The sequence below is a fragment of the Macadamia integrifolia genome, chromosome 9, assembly GCF_013358625.1.
Source record: "Macadamia integrifolia cultivar HAES 741 chromosome 9, SCU_Mint_v3, whole genome shotgun sequence".
Lineage (NCBI taxonomy): Eukaryota > Viridiplantae > Streptophyta > Magnoliopsida > Proteales > Proteaceae > Macadamia > Macadamia integrifolia.
Genome location: NC_056565.1, coordinates 3,399,630 through 3,423,278, shown reverse-complemented (window position 1 = coordinate 3,423,278; position 23,649 = coordinate 3,399,630). Strand labels below are relative to the sequence as shown.

Here is a 23,649-nt window from a genome sequence, read left to right as displayed (position 1 = left end):
GAAGGAGGGAGAAAAAAAAGAAAAAAAAAAAAAAAGGAAAAGAAAATAAGCAAAAAATTGTAGGAAATTTTTCTAAATTTATTTCTCTTTTCTCTCTCCTCCACCTTAATACTTTTGGTTTCAAAAGATCTCACCTACCAATTGTGGGTTTCCTCATTTTAAGAAAGAAAAATTTGTTATCCTACCTCCCCATTCCCTATAAATACAACTCATGTAAGAGGAGGTGAAACCCTTCATTCTTCTTCTAGGGTTTTTTTTAGTTGCTCTCTCTCTCTCTCTCTCTCTCTTTAGTTTTAGTTCTTTGTTTTTGCTTTAATCACTTTTGTAATAGCTTTTTATTTCAATTAATGCAAGTCCTATTTTATTTTTATTCAACCTTTTATGTTTATGATTTATGCAATTGAGTTGTAATTTTTAAGTTATATTTCTAGGCTTAGATCTAGGTGACAAGATCACAAGCCGTGAAGCATCTCTTTTTCAGGTTCATTTTTTTTTTCAAGATTTATTTCTCCAGGCCTAGAAATTTCAGATTTGGTTAATTCCAGATCTAGTTTTTAGGGTTGGCAGTGTCTCAAATCACCTAAGCTTTCAAATTCAAGCATTGATTCAGGTAGGTAGGTTTTTTCAATAGTCTTCTCTCCCCCCTCTCATTCCCTCTTCTGACTACCCTTTATTTCTTAATTTAAGATTTTAAGTTCAGTCATTACATTATTGTTTTCCCTTTCCCCCAAGGTTTATGGCTAGTGTATGTGTTGGCTTTGCCTCTCCTAGCTATAGAACCATCATTTTATTGTTTTTATTTTAAGTGCCTCTCTTTCCCTAAAGCCAAGGAGAGTAACCCTTGTAAGAGTGACTCTCTAGTTAAGTAGGGAAGTTCATATTATGATGCATCCCTCGGGCTAAGTAGAGAAACCTACTTGTGAGCTTCGCTCTAGCTTTATCCCATTTCTTTTACTTTATTTTTATTTCAACATTTTTTTTCTTCATTGCTTTTTAATTGCATGTGTTGTTTATTTTTAATTATTTATTTATTTAATTTTAATTGTGTGTCTTGCGTATTTAAATTCTTAAATGAAGAATGGTTAAGACGTTATTTTAGATACATACGTTTAAGACGGTAGTTAGAATTAGATCACAACTATTAATCAGTTTACTTTCGCATTATTAAAAGAAACCAAAAATAAAGTGGTTGCTCTCCCTGTGTTCGACCCGTGGCTACACTGATCCGTACGCTTACGATTACATTTTAATTCCTAACACGTATACATCAAGGATGGTGATCTTGCCAAACAATGGAATCACATTATTCAAGTCTTTTGATTTCGCGTACAGAGAAAGGAGCGAGTTCCCATTGTGGGCGTAGGCCTTGAAGCCAGCACAGATGACATGGGAATGAAGCTGGTCTCCGGCGACAGTGTCATGGAGGTTGGCTCAAGTTGTGAGGGAACAACAAAAGAATCACATGTATAAGAAAAAAAATCAGAGAGAGAGAGAGAGAGATGGAACTTACCTTCGTCTTTGTGCACAAGCTCTATACACGCTTCTCTAGATCTGCTGCAAAAACCCTCGACCTGCTGGAATCGGCAGAACAAGGAAAAATATGAGAGAGAGAGAGAGAGAGAGAGAGAGAGAGAGAGAGAGAGAGAGAGAGAGAGATCAGAAGCTCAAAGATTGAGTTTGTCAAACTTCGGTTTTAGACTTTATTCACGCTTCACAATGCCATCCATGACTTGTTGTTATGTTTTGAGTGCAAATCTCATATTTACCCCTCCTTGCTTAAGTGAGTGTTCTGATTCTGCGTCTTTTGCTCAAAAGAGGGACTCCAAAACCTTGTTTTTCAATCCCAAAATCGATTCTGAACCTCTAGTGAGATTTTTTTTTTCTTCTGTTTTCTGGTAGAAAACTTCTAAGAACTTAGTGAAAAATTCTAGAAGACTTGGTGATTAAGGAAAGCTTCGTGGATGGACCCATATTTATTGAAGTTTATAGTCAATATACTTCAATATTAATATCTATATAAGACACGAAACCAATTAACTAAAAATAGGTGAGAAGTCTTTGTTCCAAGCATGCATACACGTTCCTTGCAAAAATGAAAATTCTAAGGAGACTTGGGGATTAAGAAAAACAAGAAGCATCCTAACATGATGGATCAGCATTAATAGTGGCAAAGTATCGGTTGATCTGGTTCTCAAGTGCTTACTCTCTATATAAAAGTCTAAGCTAGAGGTGCATAAGGCAAGACTTGCAGTTCAGAGCTATACAATGGCAGAAGGGAAGGTGTTTGGCTCATGGGGAAGTCCTTTCAGTCGCAGAGTAGAACTAGCTGTAAAACTGCAGGACATCTCTTATGAATACATTGAAGAAGATCTAGCTAACAAGAGTCCTTTGCTTCTCAAATATAACCCAATTCATAAGAAGATCCCTGTGCTCCTACACAATGAAAAGCCTGTCGTCGAATCCGCCGTCATACTCGAATACATCGATGAGACATGGGAAGGTTATAGTATAATGCCTGAAGATCCTTACCAAAGAGCCATTGCCCGTTTCTGGGTTAAGTTCATAGATGAGAAGGTTAGAGAGACATCCAAAGCTAAGAAGTTGGTTCTTTTCAAATTTATGTGATTTTATGTTTGCTCACTCACTAAAGTAGGTTTCCTTATTTATTTTGAAAAAGAGAGGGGAAAAAGGTTCTTTTATGGACATTATAGACAATTTGTTTTACCACGTGGACAAATGATTTAGTCATTCTAACCATTAGATGGATGATGAAGAGTTCTTTTAGGTAAGCTACATGTCAAATTTGATGGCATATTTCAATCATATGGATTTTCTATAATGGGTTTTCCCCTTGTTTAACCTCCAATCCGCCTTAAAAAAAAGGAAAAGTATTGTGGGAAGAATTGAGGGTTCGGCATACAATCCCTGTCAAAATCATTCATTGCCAAAGAGCTAGGGTTTGAGAAGAGGGGATGTCGAAGAAGGAAGGCTGACATTGGAAGAAGAGAGTGTGATGGTCTGGATCTTACTATTGTTTTTGAAGGGAAAGATACCACCATGCCATCAGCAGTATGGGTATCCTTTCCCACACCCTCTCACTTATTTGACACAAGCTCTCTCTTCCCTACCACTCTCTCCTTCTTGATCATGTGGACCCGAAACAATTCCCACATGCATCCCATTTTGTGTGGCATTAGTGATTCCCCCCCCCCCCAACACACTGGAGACATTAGAAACCCTCTCCCTTTTTCTTAAGGATGAAGGTTCTTGAGCAAGCGGGGTGTCTACACCCCATCACAGAGGTTTTTCTATTCTTTTTTCTTCTTTTTTTTCCTCTTGAAAATAATTCATAGAAAATCAATTATGTGAGGAGGTGTGGCCTATGCTGTTTGCTCACAGAGACTTTTTTCCTTTTCTGGTGAAAGAGTGAGTTTCATCAAAGGGTCTAATACGAACTTAAAACTGTTCTCTTAATGTGCTAAACTAACATTCATTTATTGTGATGTCTGAAGTTCTTAGGTGCAGTATGGAATGCTTGCTGGAATGAAGGGAAGGAACAAGAAAAGGCCATGGAAGAGTGGGAGCTTCTCACAACACTTGAAAATGAGCTAAAGGGGAAGAAGTTCTTTGGAGGAGACAATATTGGGCTTGTGGACATTGCAGCTAACTTCATAGCCTTTTGGGTTGGAGTGCTTCAAGATGTAGAAATTAAATTGTTAGATGAGGATAAATCCCCTACCTTATGCAAATGGAGTGAAGAATTCCTCAGTTGTCAAGGAATGTCTGCCCCCAAGAGACAAACTATTTGCTTTCTTCCAAGCTCGCAAGGAAGCCATTACTGCATCCAAATCCATGGTTTATAAATGAGTTTGGGTGTACATCTCGGTTATGGTGAAGAGGTTCATTTATTGTTGTTAATCTTTAATTGCTTCAAGTCTAGAAATAGAGAGTCTGAAATTTCTGTTATTTGCTCACTTATTCTGGCTGTGACACAAACCTTGATGTCTTGTTGAATGTATAAGGACATGGATTTAATAAAGGTTTTGCTAATCTCACAAATACTTAAGGAATCTGTGGGATAATTAGGTCCCTCCAAATTATTTTCAAATTCAGATTTGTGAACTATGATATTTATATTCTCATCAATCAAAATTTTCATTCATGTCATTCATTTATCCTTCAGCATTGGGAAGTAGTAACATGTTCTTCCCCCATCACTGGAAAACAAAGAGTGAAGCCATGCTCTCAATAACATATTGTTGGGACTTATAGAGTTATAATCCCACATCAGTTTGTTTAGGTCCTTGATTTGTTGACTATGTTTTTTATAATCTTGTCAATCAAAACTTTCATACAAGTAGGTCATTCATTATCTTTTAATTTAAAATTGGGAACTAGTAAGATGATCCTCCCCCATCGCTCTAAGGTCCAGTTACTAACCAAAACAAAGAGGGGTGCCACACTATCAATAGCACTCTGTTGGGACATATAGAGCTATAATCGCACATTAGCTTGTTCAGGTCCTTGGTACTTTCATATACTGAGGAGCTCTCTCCACCTACTGACTTTAAGGTTTTGAATTGTGTGTGTGATTTTTCACTCTCTTGAGCCAAGGCATACTCATACAAATTGAGCCCAATATGCTAAAAACTATTTTCTTTGGGCTGAATTGACTAGTGTTTTGGTATCACAGACTGATTAAGAACTGTCATTGATTAGGGACTAGAGCCTGAGGTACTAGTTCTAATGTTTATATAGGATTAATTAAGTAGGATGTTTTTGGTATTGGCTCCAAAAACAGTGGAAGTTAGCACCTGTTCCAATTAATCAGAATAGTCCCAATTGACACCATTAACCTAAATCGCAAATTCTATTGCCATTGAAGAGAAGCAAATCTCATACTAAAATTCAAACTCTATTTCCCCTCTTTCTATTGATGTGGAAATAATGATTTTTATTATGAATACATAAACTAAGAGCCAATATATACAAGCACTCATATTATGAAATGACATATCAAAAAGCTCAGCAAACAATTCCAGACCATAAGAACTTGAGATATTTACTTCTGTGACATAACGTAGCTAACAAGTGAAAGGAAAATGAAATTGATAATTAAGCTGATAAAAGGCTTTTTAGTATGTAAGTGACCAGGTTAAAGTAGAGGCTTGTCCAGTCTTTCTAACTGTCTTCCATCAAGCAAATTGGTCACGTACTGTCTCCTTTGTACATATTAGACTCCCCTGGTTGCTCATCAATATTCATGCTTTTGGCTTGTTGCAATCCTTCTTTTAGAGTTATAGTTTCAATTCTTACATCTGATCTTGAACCTGCACATTAAAATTAACAAATTGCATAACAACAAAACAACTCAAGTGAATTCTTGTGATCCAACTTAAGATGACTTAGGTTGTCTTTGGTATGCATTTCCAGAATAGATCATGGGTCTAAAACACATTTTGAAGTGAGAAAAAAAAAAAAAAACTATATTTCCCTTGCTTCAGAATGTATACCAAACCCATAATCTATTGTGAGAATTCATATCAATTAAACATAGCCTTAGTTAATCAAAGCTCCCAAGGGCTGACAATATCAGGCTAGTTGCTTATAATTCTCCAAGGATGAAAACCTGTTTTTATAAAACAATATTATTCCTAGTTCACCATATTTAATAACATTCAATTGCAACATAACTAAGCATGCTTCAAATCACTTTTTTTCCTACATACGACTGACCTGTATTAACATATCAGTATCGGTATTGATACTGATTTGAAAAACCATGATTTGACTTATAACTCTAGATCATCCTACCTTTGCTGCATGATCTAGAACTTTCTTATCCCCACGTTTTTCATAAGCATTAAGCGGTTAAGACAACAAAATAACTACAAATGTAATAAATTCATAATCACATTTTAATCAGGAATAGTTGCTTTGTGTTGATAAATTCTTATTTCCAGAAAATTTCCCTTTGATGGAATGTAGTCCCCTCACAACATCGTTGATGTTCATACGTTCTCTTGGTGATTCCATAGAGCACTGGAGTTCAATTTCAATAATTGACACTATGCAATCTTGCAATGTATCTATCCAATTACTAGAACCTTCCGTTCTCTTGATGACATCCCCTTCAATATATTCACCTTGTTCTTCCTTGAGTAGAAGTGTAGGATCTAAAATCTGAATCACATGTACCGGTAAAGTTGCCTTTACAAAGTTATGGAGAATTATATCATCAGTAAAAATCTTATCTGTTGGCTTTTTCCTGTGAACATCTCCAATAAAAGGATCCCATAGCTAAACACATCCCCTTGTATAGATACCATTCCACCCATGCTATGTTCTGAAATTTAGAAACATCTTGATGTTAGTATACCAATACGAGATTTGCATTTTATTTCATATAATAAAAGAAATTGTGGTCTAAAATATGGAAATTGTAAATATGTTATTCACAGGTAGCAAGTTACATGGTCATTTCAATCTGGAGACCCCATCATTTATACTATAACCAATTCCTAATTGCAATAAATATAGAAAAAACCGTGATCAAATTTAATTAAGACAAAAAAGTATATTGATATACTCAATCAACCATTTAGAAAATGATCTAAATATCCAATAATAGCTGGATTGAAATATATTAACACTGATAAAGATGATCTTTAGATCTGGACTCTTTTTTCTAAATCATCATTTATGTCATGTTAACACCCTACAATGGATATTGAATACATTAGGCAACAACTTAGTAAGGGCATTTAGATTTATATTGAAAACTCAAAATAAAATTGTGTAGTTAATTTATATTTTACCTGGAGCAGCGTAGCTGATAGATCCTTTTATCCCAATGGTACTAGTTTGAGACTTCGATAAATTGTTGTTAGGTTTTAAAAGTAGCTTCGCCAAATCAAAATCACTGATATGTGCAGTCATATCATTGTCAAGTAGAACATTGCTTGGCTTCAAGTCGCAATGAACAATTGAAGCATGGCAGTGGTAATGAAGGTAATTGATTGTAGAAGCCATATCAACTGCGATGTTTAATCTTTGAAGAAGGCTTAAATTCCTTGAATCACCATGTGCCTCCGTCGGTGGATGCAACCAATCATCCAGACTCCCATTCGGCATGAACTCATAAACAAGGGCTTTGAAATCTTTGCCTTTTGAATCAAGACTTGAACAGGAAGTTATAATATTGACAAGATTTCGATGCAGAATATTTCTTAATGCTTCACATTCAGCCATGAAGTTCTTGTAAACTCTTGGATTTTGAAGGTTGAGTACTTTGATTGCGACAATTGTTTTATCCTGGTCGATAATCCCTTTATATACAGAGCCAAAATTATCAGAACCTATGAAATTAGCTGAAGAAAATCCTCCAATAGCTTGGAAGAGCTCTTTGTAAGAAAGCTTTAAGAATGGGTCACCAATTAATGGTGTGGATGGAGTTTTACTTTTTGATTTTCTTATCCAATAAAGAGTAAGAAAGGAAGATATGAAAAGAAAACCAAGAACCCCACCAATGATCGCCAAAATTGTTCTAAGAGTATTGGACTTTTTTCGTTTCATAAATCCATGGTTTGTGCATGTAGGCAGATGTAACTCCACAATTCCCCCACAAAGCTTATCATTTCCATTCACCAATATTGCACTTGCATTTCCAAAAATTCCTTCCATTGGTACCTACCCCTCAAGATTATTGGAGGATGAATTCAAACTCTGCAATGCTAAAATATTTTGTAGTTCTTTCGGGATTTGCCCTGATAAATTGTTTAATGAGAGATCTAAATCTTGAAGCCCCTTCAAAAGAGTCAAAGATTGAGGAATGGTTCCTTCAAAAAAATTACTCCCCATATAAAGGCGTTCCAAAATATTACAGTCACCAATGGAAGAGGGGATTTCTCCTGACAGTCTATTTACAGAGACATCTATTGTAGAAAGATTCTTCAAGTTATCAATTTCAATTGGTAGAGAACCGACGAGAGAATTATAAGATAAGTCCAGAATCATTGATAAGTAGGAAATGAGAAAGATCTGTTAAGGTATTGGGCCTTGGAGCCTATTATTAGAAAGGGTTAGGTGCAGTGAATGTTTACAATTTCTAATATTGGAAGGAATGGTTGCATTCAAGTTATTGGCATCTAAATGGAGTTCATGTAAAAAAGTGAGATTACCTATAGAAGAAGGTATCTGTCCTGAAAGCCTATTATCATTCAAGAACTAGCTTTGAAGCTTTGGAAGTTTCCCAACACTAGATGGAATATAACCTTCGAGAAAGTTGTGATCCATGGCAAAAAAGGTTAGGTTGACGAGTTTCTCAATCCCAATAGGAATGGTTCCAAATATTTGATTGCCATCTAAAGCAAGCTCTGAGAGTTGTGTTGAGAGATTGGCTTTGAAGTTGGGAAGGGAACCCCTAAAACCATTATTTCCGAGATTCAAAACCTCCAGACTTGTACAATTGACAAAATCTAAACCATCAGCTTCCCCCATTCCACATTGATTTCCACCAATAATGAATCCTTGAAGGTTTTGAAGATTTCCCCAAGTTTTTAGGGATTTGTCCAATAAGACTGTTGTTAAGGAGACCAAAAAATTTGAGTGTTGAAATATTGGAGATGTAATTTGGAATGCTCCCTGAGAAAAGGTTCACTCCAATTGCTAGTGTTTTGAGATTCGGAAGAGTGAGACCTATGTCTGGTGGAAGGATCATGCAACTGGTTTTGTGCACGAGAGATAACTTCAAGAGATGAAAGATTGTAGAGTGAGAGAGGAAACATACTAGATAGAAACATACCAGATAGACTGTTTTGAGGAAATCCTAGAAAGAACAAGTTTGCTAGTTGACCGAAGGATCCTGGAATACTCCATTGTAGTCCGTTCCAACCCACAGAGATACTTTGGAGGGAGGAAACATTACCAATAGAAGCTCGTATTTCTCCTGTTAAGCCACTAAAATTAATAGAAATAAACTCCAGCTTTGACAAAGGCGTAAATAGTTCAACCAGAATCTTCCCAACAAGATTGTCATAGGAGAAATGGATACTTCTTAGACTAGTGCAGTTGGCCAAGCTGGTAGGAATTTCTCCTTCAAAAGTGTTGTTAGTAAAACCAACAAATTGTAGTCGAATCAGATTACCAATTTCTTGGGGGATTTTTCCATGAAGGCTATTGTTTTCAATGCTGAGGAAATGAAGAAAAGTGAGATTCCCCATGGAAGGAGATAAGCTTCCTCCCAAGCCTTTCCCATCTAAAACCAAGCTGATAACCCGTTGTTGATGACGATGGCCACAAGTGATCCTTACCCAGTTACAGAAATGAATGGAATCATTCCAAGAATTTAGTGCTCCATACGGATGATCAGTTTGTTTCTTGAACTCCAGCAAAGCTAGTCGACCTGTCTCATTTCCGACAACTGATTCTGCTAGCCTCAATGACCTCCCAAAAAAAGGAATAATGAAAACTAGAAGAAACTGAAGTTCCATCTATCAGAATCAATTTTTGAGACTCAAATGCGGAAACCATGCAATAAAGAGTTGCTACTCAGTTATTGTCTTTATAAAATTTAAGTAATTAATGTTCCATTATTGTCTGGACTCGTTTTGCAAGTCGAGATGGACCCAAGTGTGGTCCTCTTGTGGTCCAGTGAGTTAAATTCAATGACAAAAATGTGGTCCATCACATGCTTTCCAAGACTGCAGTGAATGACTCTAATTAACATAATAGTTAAATTGAGGGAGATAGAAGGCTCTTCAAGATTATGGAAGTGACTCATCAAAGTTCCAACAATGGAAAACTCTTTTAAGATAATAAAATACAAAAAATAAAAAAATAATAAAATAATAAAATAAAAAAAATAAAAAAATAAAAAAAAAATAATTATCATATACCCAAGGTAACCAAAGTTGATTTTATGGAAAAATATTTTTTTTCTAAAATTAAGGGAAAATATTTATTGTTGGGGAGTGGATTTTCTATACGTGTGCAAGAATTAATGGAAACGCATAAGGAAACATCCACGAAAATATCATTTTCTATTTCATAGAGCTGGATCGATCATTTTGCGATCACCCTAGCTCATTGCATCACAAATGTGTATGGAAAAAAAGGACCACACTTCCCCCACAAGAACCTTTTCATAAAATTAATAGAGCAAAAACAACCAAAAGGGATTAATTAAAATTGTGACTGATTTGTTGAAGGGATTGTCCATGTGCCAAGATCTTTGAGTGGTGTCCCATATCTTTGACTTCCCATCTTAAGAATCAAGTAATTAAAGCAAGGCAAGAAGAAAATTTGTTCCAAGTATGAAACGACGAGGCTGTCAGCTCCATTGTTGCTTCCTTCTATTCTTTCAATTGTGGTGTTAAGTCAGTCATAGAAAGCATAAAGAATCCAATACAAAACTCAAATAATGTAAGATGGGTCAACTAATTTCTTTCCAAACACGATTTTTTCAAATATTTTTCTTTGAAATACGAAATTCTATCGATGCTTGGTATAAAAAATACTATGGATAAAAAAATAGTGGATCCCATCATTTCTATGGTCAATTCTTAAATGGTGAAATCTTCTCTATACACTTTTCCCTGATATAATGAATGTTGTTGGTAACTCATACAGTTCACATCCTTTTCTCTTCCCATGAATTGTTCACACCCTTTGCTCTACCAAGAATTACCCAAGCTTGATTGTAATGACCGGTGAGATTCCTCTGAAGTCAAGGACAAGGCCAGCCGTCAGACATAGAGAATTAACCAAAATTTCAAAATAAGAGGCTGTCAAAGATAGAAACTTAAGAGTAAAAAAAAAAAAAAATACTCAGTAATCGATTGCTCTCTTGACCCTTCATCCTTCAAGTCACAGCCACACCGGTGCCTTCTCCACCTCAGTCATTGACCAATCTATGTTTTTTTTTTTTTTATCTTTGGCTTTCCAGTGTCAAAAGAGTTCCAACAATTTTAAACGAGAGTATCCTTGGTGGGACTTTGATCATTTTAAAAGTAATCTTATTCTTATTTATTGATTTATTTATTTAATGGATCGGCCAGGCTATTTGGGTATTTTTTCGGAAGAAAATATGAATCATTGGAAGGATTTTTCCTTCCCTTACTATGAATGAAGAATTTCTTCACTGATATCCATTATTGCAATGGGATGCGTGTCAAAAAGTGGGGAGAATTTCGAAACTTCAGTTAAGGAGGGGAGGGTAAGAATGACCCCAAGATTTTGGGTGAGCCATTCGACCGTGGTGTAGGATAAATTTCTCCTAAATCATTTCACGACCTTCATATATTTCATCATGTTAAAAGTAATCCTACTCTTTTATTTTTTATTTTTTATTTTTTTCTGGGTGAATAAAAATAAATTAAAACAGAAAAGAAAAAATTACTATAGCAAGATATTAGCAAGGGGCACTAGGCCGCCACAAAGAAAGAGCACGAATTGAGGAGTAAAAAAGAGCTCATGCTACATTCGTCAGATTTTCCAATTCCATGAGAAAAGAAGGTAAGGGTCAAATCTAATATGATAACTCCACTCCATATATAAAGTAAAGATTTGAGTGTCTTCCCAATAGAATTTCTCGTCTTGTTTGCTTCAACTATCTTGTTGCTTCTAGATTTTAACCATGTTGAATTTTTCCTCATAATACTTCGATTCTAAATATTCCTCTTGAGAGAGACAATCCAAGAAAGCTGCCTGAAGGAATGATTTTCCTACTCTTTTATTTATTGATATTTTCGGCAAAAATGAAACATTAACTAAAAGGCAAAAGATGTTAATCTGAATTCACTGACGGAGAGGACACTTTTCTCCCTTGTAGCTTTCCTAACCATTTTATCGACCACAGAAATTATCCTTCTTTCTTCGCAAACCCAACTAACTTATATCATAAGATTTAAACTAATAATTATCATACAAAATAGAGAATATTTCCCAATGCCACATCTTGTTTTTTTTTTTTCCATCTTGAAACCAAAAAATCAACTCCTCACAATCAGACCAAAATTCTATTTCTTCCCATCCTTGATCATTGGTAGTCCTTGAAGGAGGCCTTCCTGTACGCATCCTGCAACATCATAATCCAGAGAAACACCAGTGAAAGGAGTGTTATAAAATAGAACTGACGACCATCCTGTGTCTTTGATTGGTAATAGGACCCCAACTCCCATCACAGATAACTACTGGTTTATCACCCTTCTGCAGTCCCTGATATTCAATTAGGATCATACAAGTCTCCTCCACAGATGAAGATGACATATCATTAAAAGGAAGAAAGGAACATAAATTAGAGTCAGAAACCCATCAATAAACCAAACATCGGGTGAATATGCAAAGGACCAAACAAACTTCCAAACCTTAGGAAATATAGATACACATGTGGGTGGAAAAAAACTTTTTCAACAGAACATTAGCAGCTATTTTAGTAGTAAAACCCTAGATTTCAAACAAGGATATACCCAACAATTTGCCAAATCATTTAACCTTAATCTGAAGAATAGCTTCCACAACATTAATTGGAAAAAAAGGACAAATCAAAGGCACATTTCACACTTGATAGATTCTGCCTAACAAGGGCCCACGGATCCGTCCACAATGACATTTTCATATTCTTGTTTGTGTGTGTGTGTGAGAGAGAGAGAGAGAGATTCATTAAAGGGTCTAATCCCAACTTAAAACTATTCTTTTAATGGGCTAAACATTCATTTATTATGATATGAAGATAATAAATTCATAATCACCTTCTAATCAGGAGTAGTTGCAATTTATTGAAAGATCCTTGCTTCAAGAAAATTTTCCTTTGATCGAATGTAGTCCCCTCATAACATCATTCATATTCATACGTTCTCCTGGCGATTCCATGGAGCACTGGAGTGCAATTTCAATTATTGACGTTATGCAATCTTGATATTTTTCTATCAAATGACTTTCAGTTCTGTTGATAGCATCCTCTTCAATTTCTTCACTTTGTTCTTCCTTGGATAAGAGTGTAAGATCTAAAATTTGCATGACGTGTACAGGGAAAGCTTTCTTTGCAAAGTTATGCAGATTAATGTCATCAGTAAACATCTGATCTGTTGGCCTTTTTCCTGTGAACATCTCCAATAAAAGGATACCATAGCTAAACACGTCCCCTTGTATGGTTGCCCTTCCACCCATACCATATTCTGAAAATTTAGAAAACTCTTCTTGTTAGTATAATAATAAGAGATTTGCAATTTTTTTTTTTCATATAATACAAGAAATTACGGTCTAGAATATGGAAATTATAAAAAATTAGCGAGTTACGTGGTCATTTAATCAATTTAGGAACCATGATTATTTTGATTATGTTAAGAAGAACCCAATCTAAATTCAGTCCGATTAGATACAAAGGTGCAATGTGTTCGGAATGAATAAGCATAAAAACACGATCCACTCTAATAGAGAGATTTACCCAAAAATAAATAAAATTTAATTAAGATAGATCGAAAAGCATGTTGATATACTCAATCAACCATTAAAATCAGGATATGGTTATCCAATAATAGTTGGATTAAACAATAAACCTAATAAACAAGAACTTTAGATCTGGACCCTTCTTCTAAATTATCATTTGGGTCATGACTAATAGCCTACAACGGGTTTTGATTGGAATAGACAAAAACAATTTGGTAAATGGCATTTAGATTTACAGAATAAAAATATATAATGATTGTTAATCAAAATGAATCTTAAAACGAAATTGTATAGTTTATTTGTTACCTGGAGCAGCATAGCCAATAGATCCTCTTATCCCGATGGTACTAGTTTGAACCTGAGATGAATTGTCGTCAGGTTCTAAAAGTAGCCTTGCCAAACCAAAATCACTAACGTGTGCAGTCATATCACTGTCAAGTAGAATATTACTTGGCTTCAAGTCACAATGAACAATTGCTGCATGACAGTGGTAATGAAGGTAATCCAATGCAGAAGCCACATCAATTGCAATGCTTAATCTTTGAAGAAGACTTAAATTCCTTGAATGATCATGTGTCTCTGTCGGCAGATGCAACCAATCATCTAGACTCCCATTGGGCATGAACTCATAAACAAGGGCCTTGAAATCTTTTCCCTTTGAATCGAGACTTGAACATGAAGTTAAAATCTTGACAAGATTTCGATGCCGAATGTTTATTAATGCTTCGCATTCAGCTGTAAAGCTCTTGTAAGCTCTTGGATTTTGAAGATTGAGTACCTTGACTGCGACAATGGTTTCATCTTGGTTGATAACCCCTTTGTATACAGAGCCAAAACTACCAGAACCTATGAAATTGGCTGAAGAAAATCCTCTAGTAGCTTGGAAGAGTTCTCTATAAGAAATCTTTAAGAACCGCTCACCGATTAATGGTGTTGATGTAGATTTACTTTTTGATTTTCTTATCCAATAAAGAGTAAGAAAGGAAGATATCAAAAGAAAACCAAGAACCCCACCGATGATTACCAAAATTATTCTAACATCATTGGACTTTTCTCGTTTCATAGATCCATGGTTTGTGCATGTAAGCAGTAGTAACTTTGGAATTCCCCCACAAAGCTTTTCATTTCCATTCAAAAAAATTTCAGTTGCATTTCCAAAGATTCCCTTTGTTGGTACCTCCCCCTCAAGATTATTGAAGGACAAATTTAATCTCCGCAATGCTAAAAGTTTATCTAAATCTTTTGGAATTTGCCCTGATAAGTTGTTGAGTGAGAGATCTAAATCTTGAAGCCCCTTCAAAAGAGTCAAAGATTGAGGAATGGCTCCTTCAAACAAATTACCCCCCATATAAAGATGGACTAAACTATTGCAATCACCAATGGAGGAGGGGATTTCTCCAGACAAATTGTTATTGGAGATGTCCAACATAGAAAGACTCTTCAAGTTATCAATTTCAATGGGTAGGGAACCGACAAGAGAATTATATGATAAGTCGAGAGAAATTGATAAGGAAGAAATAAGAAAGAGTCGTTTAGGTATTGGGCCTTGGAGACTATTGTCATTAAGGGTTAGGTACTGCAACTGTTGACAATTTCCAATGCTGAAAGGAATACTTTCATTCAAGTTGTTGGATTCTAAATGGAGTCTATACAAAAGAGTGAGATTACCTATAGATGAAGGTATTTGTCCTGAAAGTCTATTTTCACCCAAGAATAATCTTTGAAGCTTCCGAAATTTCCCTATACTAAACGGAATATTACCTTGGAGAAAGTTCTGAGCCAAGGCCAGTGAGTTTAAGTTGATGAGTTTCTCAATCCCATCAGGAATGGTTCCAGATATTTGATTACCTTCCAAATGAAGTACTGAGAGCTGTGTTGAAAGATTGGCTTTAAAGTTAGGAAGCAAGCCCTCAAAACCATTGAATGCTAGGTCGGCAATCTCTAGATGTGTACAATTGAGCAAGGAATTTACAAAAGCTAAATCATCAGTAAAATTGTTTATACTGATAAAGAAACGTTGAAGATTTTGAAGATCTCCCAAGTTGTTAGGGACTTTTCCAGAAAAACTATTCGTATCAAGATCAAATAGTTGGAGTGTTGAAATATTGGTGATGGAACTCGGAATGCTCCCTGAGAAAAGGTTCACTCCAAGTTCTAGATTTATGAGATTTGGAAGAGTGAGACCTATGTCTCGTGGAAGGCTCCCACGTAGTTGGTTTTGTACCAGAGCAATAGTTTCAAGAGATGAGAGATTATATAGTGAGACTGGGAACATACCAGATAGCTTGTTTGTTTCAAGTCTAAGAAAATATAGGTTTCTTAGCTGACCAAAGGATTCTGGAATGCTCCCCTTCAGTGCATTATCACCAAAAGAGATATATTGCAAGGTGGAAGTGTTCCCAATAGAAGATGGTATTTCTCCTATTAAGCCATTTCGGTAAATAGAAATCTTCTCCAACTTTGACAAAGACATAACTAGTTCAACCGGAATCTTGCCGACAAGATTGTTATAGGTGAACCAAATCTCTCTTAGACGAGTGCAGTTGGCCAGAGTGGTAGGAACTTCTCCTTCAAGGCTGTTGTCATAAAAAACAATGGTGTGCAAACGAATCAGATTACCGATCTCTTGGGGAATTTTTCCATGGAAACTGTTGTTTCCAAGGTTAAGGAAATGTAGAAAGGTGAGATTCCCTATGGAAGGAGATATGCTACCAACCAACCCCTTCCCATGTAAATCCAACCTGATAGCCCGTTGTTGATGTTGATGACCACATGTGATCCCTCTCCAGTTGCAGTAATGGATAGAATTGTTCCAAGAACTTAATACTCCGTACGGATCATCATAAATTTTTTTCTTGAACTCCAACAAAGCAAGTTGATCTGTCTCGTTCCCTCCTATGATCCTTCCACCACCAATAGTGGCTGATTTTGCTAGCCTCAAGAATGAGCTCCCACCAAAGAGGAGGAGAATGAAAACTAGAATAAGATGATGAAGTGCCATCAGAATCAAATTTTGAGATGCTAATGCATAAACCATGCAATATTGAGTTGCACTAGGGTTTAATGTCTTTGAGAGGAAAGTATCCTTTTTAAAGGACAATGCTAGGCAACAACGGTAATATTCCACCAAAAGTTAAACCTTAGACAAGTCAAGTTTTCCTCTTAATTATTACTTAGACCATGGTTTCAAGTATTGGTATCATATTGGCTGTATCGTTTTGGTATTGGCTGAAATCAATATCCAATACTTGATCGATTAAGATCAATTACTTGTCTCATTTTAGAGGTAAACAGTACAAAAATATACTTTTTTAATAAAACAAGGGTAAAAAGTAACCGATAATCACTAATCTAATCCGATCCAAATCAATATCATATTGATATTATCAGATACCGGTAGAACTAAATCCTTGTTAGTGATGGTGAGTCCATGAGATGGGCTTCATGGAAATATCATAGGAGACTTTTCTCTTTGAGTATATGGGAGACTTAAACCCGCTCTTTGTCGATCAATGAATTTCTATTATCTATTTTTTTTTTTTTTACTGTTTTCGATCAAAATGAATTTCTACCATCTCGATTGCTTTCTTGACTCTCTTAAGTCACGCCACACAAAGTGCCTCATCCACAAGTCATTGACCAATGGAGGTTATCTCTTAGGGCTTTTTTCTAGTTTTAATTTTTTTGGGTTTGATTTCTGGTTTCAAGAGTGCAACAATTTCTAAAAGGAGTCTACATTTGTGTGACTTAGTGCTCCACTCCTTATATCATATTGAGTTATTCAAATAAAAAAACTAGAATTATTAATTTAATACAACCCATCATGAAGTCATCCAAGATTCCATACTTATTCAATGTAATTATTTCCTGACACTAGGGCATAAGGCATTCCATGATGATTGTGGGTCTATATTAGTCTAATTATGAGTTAGGTAAAATACATTATAATTTTTTTTTTTAACCTAACTACTAAAGGACCTTGCATCTATGCAAGTGGACAAGTTAGATTCTCATCCACTTTGAGTGGTTATCAATGGTATTACCCAACACAATAGATCTGTCAAAAGCTTATTAAACAATTAGAATCTAACACATGGCATCGTAAATGGACCCCATCAACCATAGGATTTTTTTTTGCTAAAGATCAACCATAGGATTAGCTGCTTAAGGAACTTGTTCCTTTGTTGATAAAGTGCTTTAATTTACACACCATGTTGCTTTTACACCTCTCTCTCTCTCTCTCTCTCTCTCTCTCTCTCTCTCTCTCTCTCTCTCTCTCTCATCCAAGAATGTGTGGATGAAAGGAAATGATGGTTCTATCTGTTGTAAGGGAAATAAAGGGAAGGGAAGTGAAATCAAATGAAAACAAAAAAATAGAAACTTTTGTGACCATTACCTAACATAATTGTATAGTTAATATTAAATTTTTTTTTTTAATCTCACTACTGAATTTTATTATATTTTTTTCAATCAAATCCCTTGGTTTTAAGAAGGTGAAAATAAAATTCATTTGAAAAGATAAGATTGCCATATTGGTAATATTTTAAGCTATTTACATAATATTTATGATCACAAAAATTTTCATTTTCTTTTAAAATATGATTTCCCTTCCCTTCATTTGCAACCAATCAGAACCAAAATAAATCGTGATGAGTTTGGAGGGCATTATAATCATTAAAGAAATATGACTCACACTTCCATCTCAAAGTTCATATATTGTATGTTATTGTTTGTAGTTTAATAGAAGTGCATATTTATGTCCAGAAACTTTGACTATAGAAATGTACGTAGGACCTTTGAACTACAATAGTGAATATTGAAGTAATTTAATGTTGAAGAGTCTGTTAGAACAAAGAAACAAGAACTGATAGAGTTACTGAAATGCAAAAGTTGTCTTAGACTGACCAACCTAATAAGCTTATTAAGATGTACGTACAATCAATTTTAGCCACGTTGGAAGATGATGATGTGACAATTATGACTCTTAGATAGATAGGTCTCGGGTTAGATCAGCCACATGTCAAATTTCAAGACTTAATTCAATTAAATACCTCTCCATGTATTAGTAGATCTTGTTTCATTTTTTGTCATCCATGTATGTCCATGCACTCAAGTAATGTAAGATCAAGTTGACCAAAACCCTAATGTGGACCCCCTTGATTGCATGGACAATCGAAAAAAAATAGTGTGGGCCCACACACCTGGACAGAACAATTGTAAAATAAAATTCATTGGGTAAGGAAAGGAAAGTCACGTGGTGTAATACCTCATACCATAAGAGGAGAAATGAAAACTAGAAGCTGAAGTGCCATCAAAATCGAATTTTGGGACACATGCCAAAGCAATACAACTTTGAGAACAGAATGTAAAAGCTAGACTTAGAAGTCAATTCTTCCTTTCTTATTTCTCGTAAGTTATGGTGATTACATGAGATCGGTGTTTAAAAATCTGGAATCGGAATTTGGATTGATCATTGTCATTTTCAATAAAATATTGGTTCAGAGTTAGTAGGGATCGGCTTAAGAACACCCTAACCCTAACCCTAGTTTCCATACAGAATTGGCCAGATCTTAATCAATCAAAAAATGGGATGGCCTCGCCAATTTTGATGATGTGATCCACATCGATGTTTAGATCCCTGGATTTGACTACCGGGCTACTAGATGTACTGCAGCTTGCCTATAAGTTGTTATATTTCAACTGCATCTCAATTGAAAATTAATATGCCATATATAAAATACTCATAAAAGACTAGATATATAATTTAGAAAGAATAAACTTAAAAATTTCCAATTAGAACCAGGGATCTTGTAATAAGGACTTTAGATTCTTCAGTGTTTCCTTCACTGTAACTTTCTCCTTAGATTTTTTATTCCAAAGTTCCAATTTGGGACTAGGGATCTAGTAATTGTAACTTAGCAGTGTGGAAACATAGAAAGAAAATTTGGAACAGAAGTCTTGATGTGGCAGATTAGGAATCGATCTGCTCGACCTCTTGAGTCTTTTAACTCACACCACACAACTTGCTTTCTCCACCTCATTTATTGAACATTCAAGGTTTAAGGTTTACCTCTTTGTGGCTTTTCTACTCTATACATTTTAATATCCACTAAAAAAAAAGTCATCAGTAAAATCACCATTGTTCCGACATTATCTTGTTTTGTGTTGTTTCGAAGATTTCATTTGTTTATATAAAGTTTGATGTGGTGGATTAGGAATCGATTGCTCTCTTGAATCTTTTAAATCACATCAAACAAGTGCCTCCATCTCATTCATTGACCAATTAAGGTTTAACTCTTTGTGCCTTTTATACTCTATACATTTTAATATCCACCAAAAAAAAAGAAGGGTCATCAGTAAAATCACCATGAGTCCGACATTACCTTGTTTTGTATTGTTTCCAAGATTTCATTTGTTTATAGGAGGTTTGATGTGGTGGAATAGGAATCGATTACTCTCTTGACTCTTTTAAATCACACCATAGAAGTGTCTTCTCCCCCTCATTCAATGACCAATCAAGGTTTAACTCTTTGTGCCTTTTTTATTCTATACATTTTAATCCAATAAAAAAAAAAAAAAGTCATCACTAAAATCACCATGTTTCCAACATTGTCTTGTTTTGTATTGTTTCCAAGATTTCATTTATTTATAGAAGGCTTGATGTGGTGGATTATGAAATCGATTGCTCTCTTGCCTATTTAAATCATACCACACAAGTGCCTTCACCTGATTCATTGACCATTCAAGGTTTAACTCTTTGTGCCTTTTGTACTCTATACATTTTAATATTAAAAGTCATCAGTAAAATCACCATGGTTCTGACATTATCTTGTTTTGTATTGTTTCCAAGATTTCATTTGTTTGTAGGAGGTTTGATGTGGTGGGTTAGGAATCGATTGCTCGATCTCTTGACTCTTAAATCACACCACACAAGTGGCTTCTCCACCTTATTCATTGACCAATCAAAGTTGAACTCTTTATGTTTTTTCTACTCTACACATTTTAATCCACTAAAAAAAGTCATCTCTAAAATCACCATGGTTCCAACATTGAATTGTTTTGTATTGTTTTCAAGATTTCATTTGCTTATAGAAGGTTTGATGTGGTGGATTAGGAATCGATTGCTCTCTTGACTCTTTTAAATTACACCACACAAGTCCCTTCTCCACCTCATTCATTGACCAATCAAAGTTTAACTCTTTATGCTTTTTCTACTCTATACATTTTAATCCACTAAAAAAAATCATCACTAAAATCACCATAGTTCCAACATTGAATTGTTTTGTATTGTTTTCAAGATTTCATTTGCTTATAAAAGGTTTGATGTGGTGGATTAGGAATCGATTGCTCTCTTGACTCTTTTAAATCACACCACACGAGTGCCAATGTTGAATTGTTTTGTGTTGTTTTCAAGATTTCATTTGCTTATAGAAGGTTTGATGTGGTGGATTAGGAATCGGTTGCTTTCTTGATTGTTTTAAATCACACCACACAAGTGCCTTCTCCACCTCATTCATTGGCCAATCAAAGTTTAACTCTGTGCCTTTTATACTCTACATTTTAACATCCACTAAAAAACAAGGTCATCTCCAAAATCATCATGGTTCCAACATTATTTTGTATTGTTTACAATATTTCATTTTTTTTCTTGATAAAAACCACATTAAATGGAAAATTCTCTCCCTACCTTATTTAATTTATGTGGAATCTTTGTGGCCTTGTCGATGTGTCCATTGCTGCAGTTATTGATGCATTTGATTCATTTTTTATAAAAGAAACATGGACTAGATTCAATAACCCACGTTCAAATTCCAAGTGCACTACATAATTTGATTGCTTCTTATTAGGAATTTGAAAACCACGTGTCTTTGTTAATAATTGTAATTTTTGTCAATGACCAACAGATGGATCATTCATTTAGGTCCAAACTAGCGTGCAAAATGGTTTGTTTTCTATTCCAATTGGAAAAAAATAAATAAAAACAAATCATTGGATTTTGGCACTAGACCATTACACGCACTTATGGGTCCATCAAGTACTACAATTTGTCTAAAAGTTGCTTTATTTTAATTGCAACTCAATTGAAAATATACCATTTAGTAGGATTCGGCTCTTCTCCATAGAGGCCATCACCCATAAAGTGTCCATAAAAATCAATCTGCAGGACACTTGGAGGAAACAAATCCAATGGAAGAGAAGAAGTTTCAATTTCTTATCTAGTTAGCCTCACTAGATCTAAACCCAACACCTTAACATGGATCAAACCTGGTTAACAATCTTACCTCATACTTATCATTTACCATTTACCTCTTCTCTTTAACCTCAAGAGCAAGAAATGAACATGGTTGCACTTGCTGAACCCTAGCTTGCTTCTCTTCAATCCTAAGAACTGAGCAACGAATCGAGCTGTTTGGTGAACCCTAACCTGCTGCTTCTCAACCTCACAAACCAAACCAAGAGTAGAGCTTATAGAGTTGCACGAACATTAAAATCCATCCTCAAACCATTGGCTTTTCTTAAAACTACAAATGTAGTATTTGACACAGATGATACCTATCTATGGCATATGCGGTTAAGGCATTTATGAGAAAGAGGATTAATGAAGCTTCATAAAAGGAAACTGTTGAAGGGAGTGAAAACTTGTAAACTAAACTTCTGTAAGTATGGTGTATTCGGGAAACAGTGCAAGGTTAGTTTCAAAACTGCAAAACATAAAAGTAAATGAGTGCTTGATTATGTACACAATAATGTATGGGGTCCTTCAACAATAAAATCTAAAGGTAGGGCAGAATACTTCGTGACATTTGTTGATGATTACTCAAGGAAAGTCTAGATCTATTTCATGAAACATAAAAGTGATGTGTTCACAAAATTTAAGGAATGGAAAGCTGAGGTAGAAAGGAAGACAAGAAATAAAATTAAGTACTTGAGAACAGATAATGGAGGGGAGTACACATACAAGTTGTTTCTAGAATTGTGCAAAGCTAAAGGGATTACATGTCACTTCACGATTCCAAAGATACCATAGCAAAATGGTATAGCTGAAATGATGAATAAAACACTTCTAGAAAGAGCTCAGAGTATGAGACTGAATGCAGGGTTGAGCAAGAGATTTTGGGCAGAAGCAGTGAACATGACATGTTTCCTCATCAATAGGTCTCCATCAAAGGCGATTGATTATAAAATTCCTGAAGAGGTATGGACAGAAAAACTAGTAGATTATTCTATTCTAAAATTATTTGGTTGTCCAGCCTATGCGCATGTTGTGAGTGAGCACTGTTCCAAGTTAGACTCAAAGTTTAAGCAGTATATCTTTCTTGGTTTTAAGAAAGGCGTAAAAGGATTCAAGTTGTGGGATCCAAGTTCACAAAAAGTTGTGATTAGCAGGGACGTTGTATTTGATGAGTCTCATATGGTCAAGGCAAATTACAATTTACAAGTAATTGATGAAAATAGAGAAGGTTCTACTGTGCAGGTGGAGTTAGGTGAGTCAGAAACAACAGAAGAGAATGAGTCATCAAGTGACTTACCAGGACAACAGGAAGTAGTAGAAGTTCCCTATACTGTGGCAAAGGGTAAAGGGAAGCGTATTCACAAAGCACTTGTGAGATTCGGATTTGAGGATATGGTTTTCTATGCTCTCATTGTAGGTACAGGTGATCCATCTTCCTACCATGATACTTTGAGTGATGCACAACATGATAAATGGATAGCAGTTATGATGGAGGAAATGGAGTCTCTATAGAATAACAAGACTTGGGAGATTGTGGAAAAACCCAAGGGAAGAAAAATTATTGGGTGTAAATGAGTCTTTCGTAAGAAAGAGACAACATATGAGAAGGAACGTGAAAGGTATAAGGCCAGACTTGTAGCCAAGGGCTATGCACAGAAGGAGGGGATAGACTACAATGAAATATTCTCTCCAGTGATGAAATACACTTCGATCAGGGTACTACTTGCTTTGGTGGCCATGTTTGATTTAGAGCTTGAACAACTTGATGTGAAAACTGCATTTCTTCATGGTGACTTGGAGGAACAGATTTACATGGAGCAGCCTGAAGGTTTCAAGGTGCAGGGAAAGGAAGATCATGTTTGTCTGCTTAAGAGGTCGCTTTATGGTCTTAAACAATCTCCTAGGCAGTGGTACAAACGCTTTGATTCCCACATGATGAAGATTGGCTATACAAGAAGTGAGGATGATAG

General features: G+C 35.4%; 2 protein-coding genes and 1 pseudogene across 2 annotated transcripts; 1 reads left to right on the top strand and 2 right to left on the bottom strand.

The window, feature by feature from the left end:
• Positions 1-2,265: 2,265 nt before the first annotated feature.
• LOC122089012 lies at positions 2,266-3,867 on the top strand (annotated as a pseudogene).
• Positions 3,868-5,208: 1,341 nt separating this feature from the next.
• On the bottom strand, positions 5,209-7,683 carry LOC122089011 (probable LRR receptor-like serine/threonine-protein kinase At3g47570). Its single transcript, XM_042658418.1, has 2 exons — positions 6,819-7,683; positions 5,209-5,330 (listed from the first exon to the last, which is right to left on the bottom strand). Exons 1-2 carry the CDS (start codon positions 7,681-7,683, stop codon positions 5,209-5,211), a joined length of 987 nt encoding a protein of 328 aa, XP_042514352.1.
• Positions 7,684-11,757: 4,074 nt separating this feature from the next.
• On the bottom strand, positions 11,758-16,489 carry LOC122090124 (probable LRR receptor-like serine/threonine-protein kinase At3g47570). The gene is made up of 2 exons (XM_042659972.1): positions 13,753-16,489; positions 11,758-13,175 (listed from the first exon to the last, which is right to left on the bottom strand). The coding sequence occupies exons 1-2, from the start codon at positions 16,481-16,483 to the stop codon at positions 12,793-12,795; spliced, it is 3,114 nt and encodes a 1,037-aa protein (XP_042515906.1). The 5' UTR covers positions 16,484-16,489; the 3' UTR covers positions 11,758-12,792.
• Positions 16,490-23,649: the final 7,160 nt, after the last annotated feature.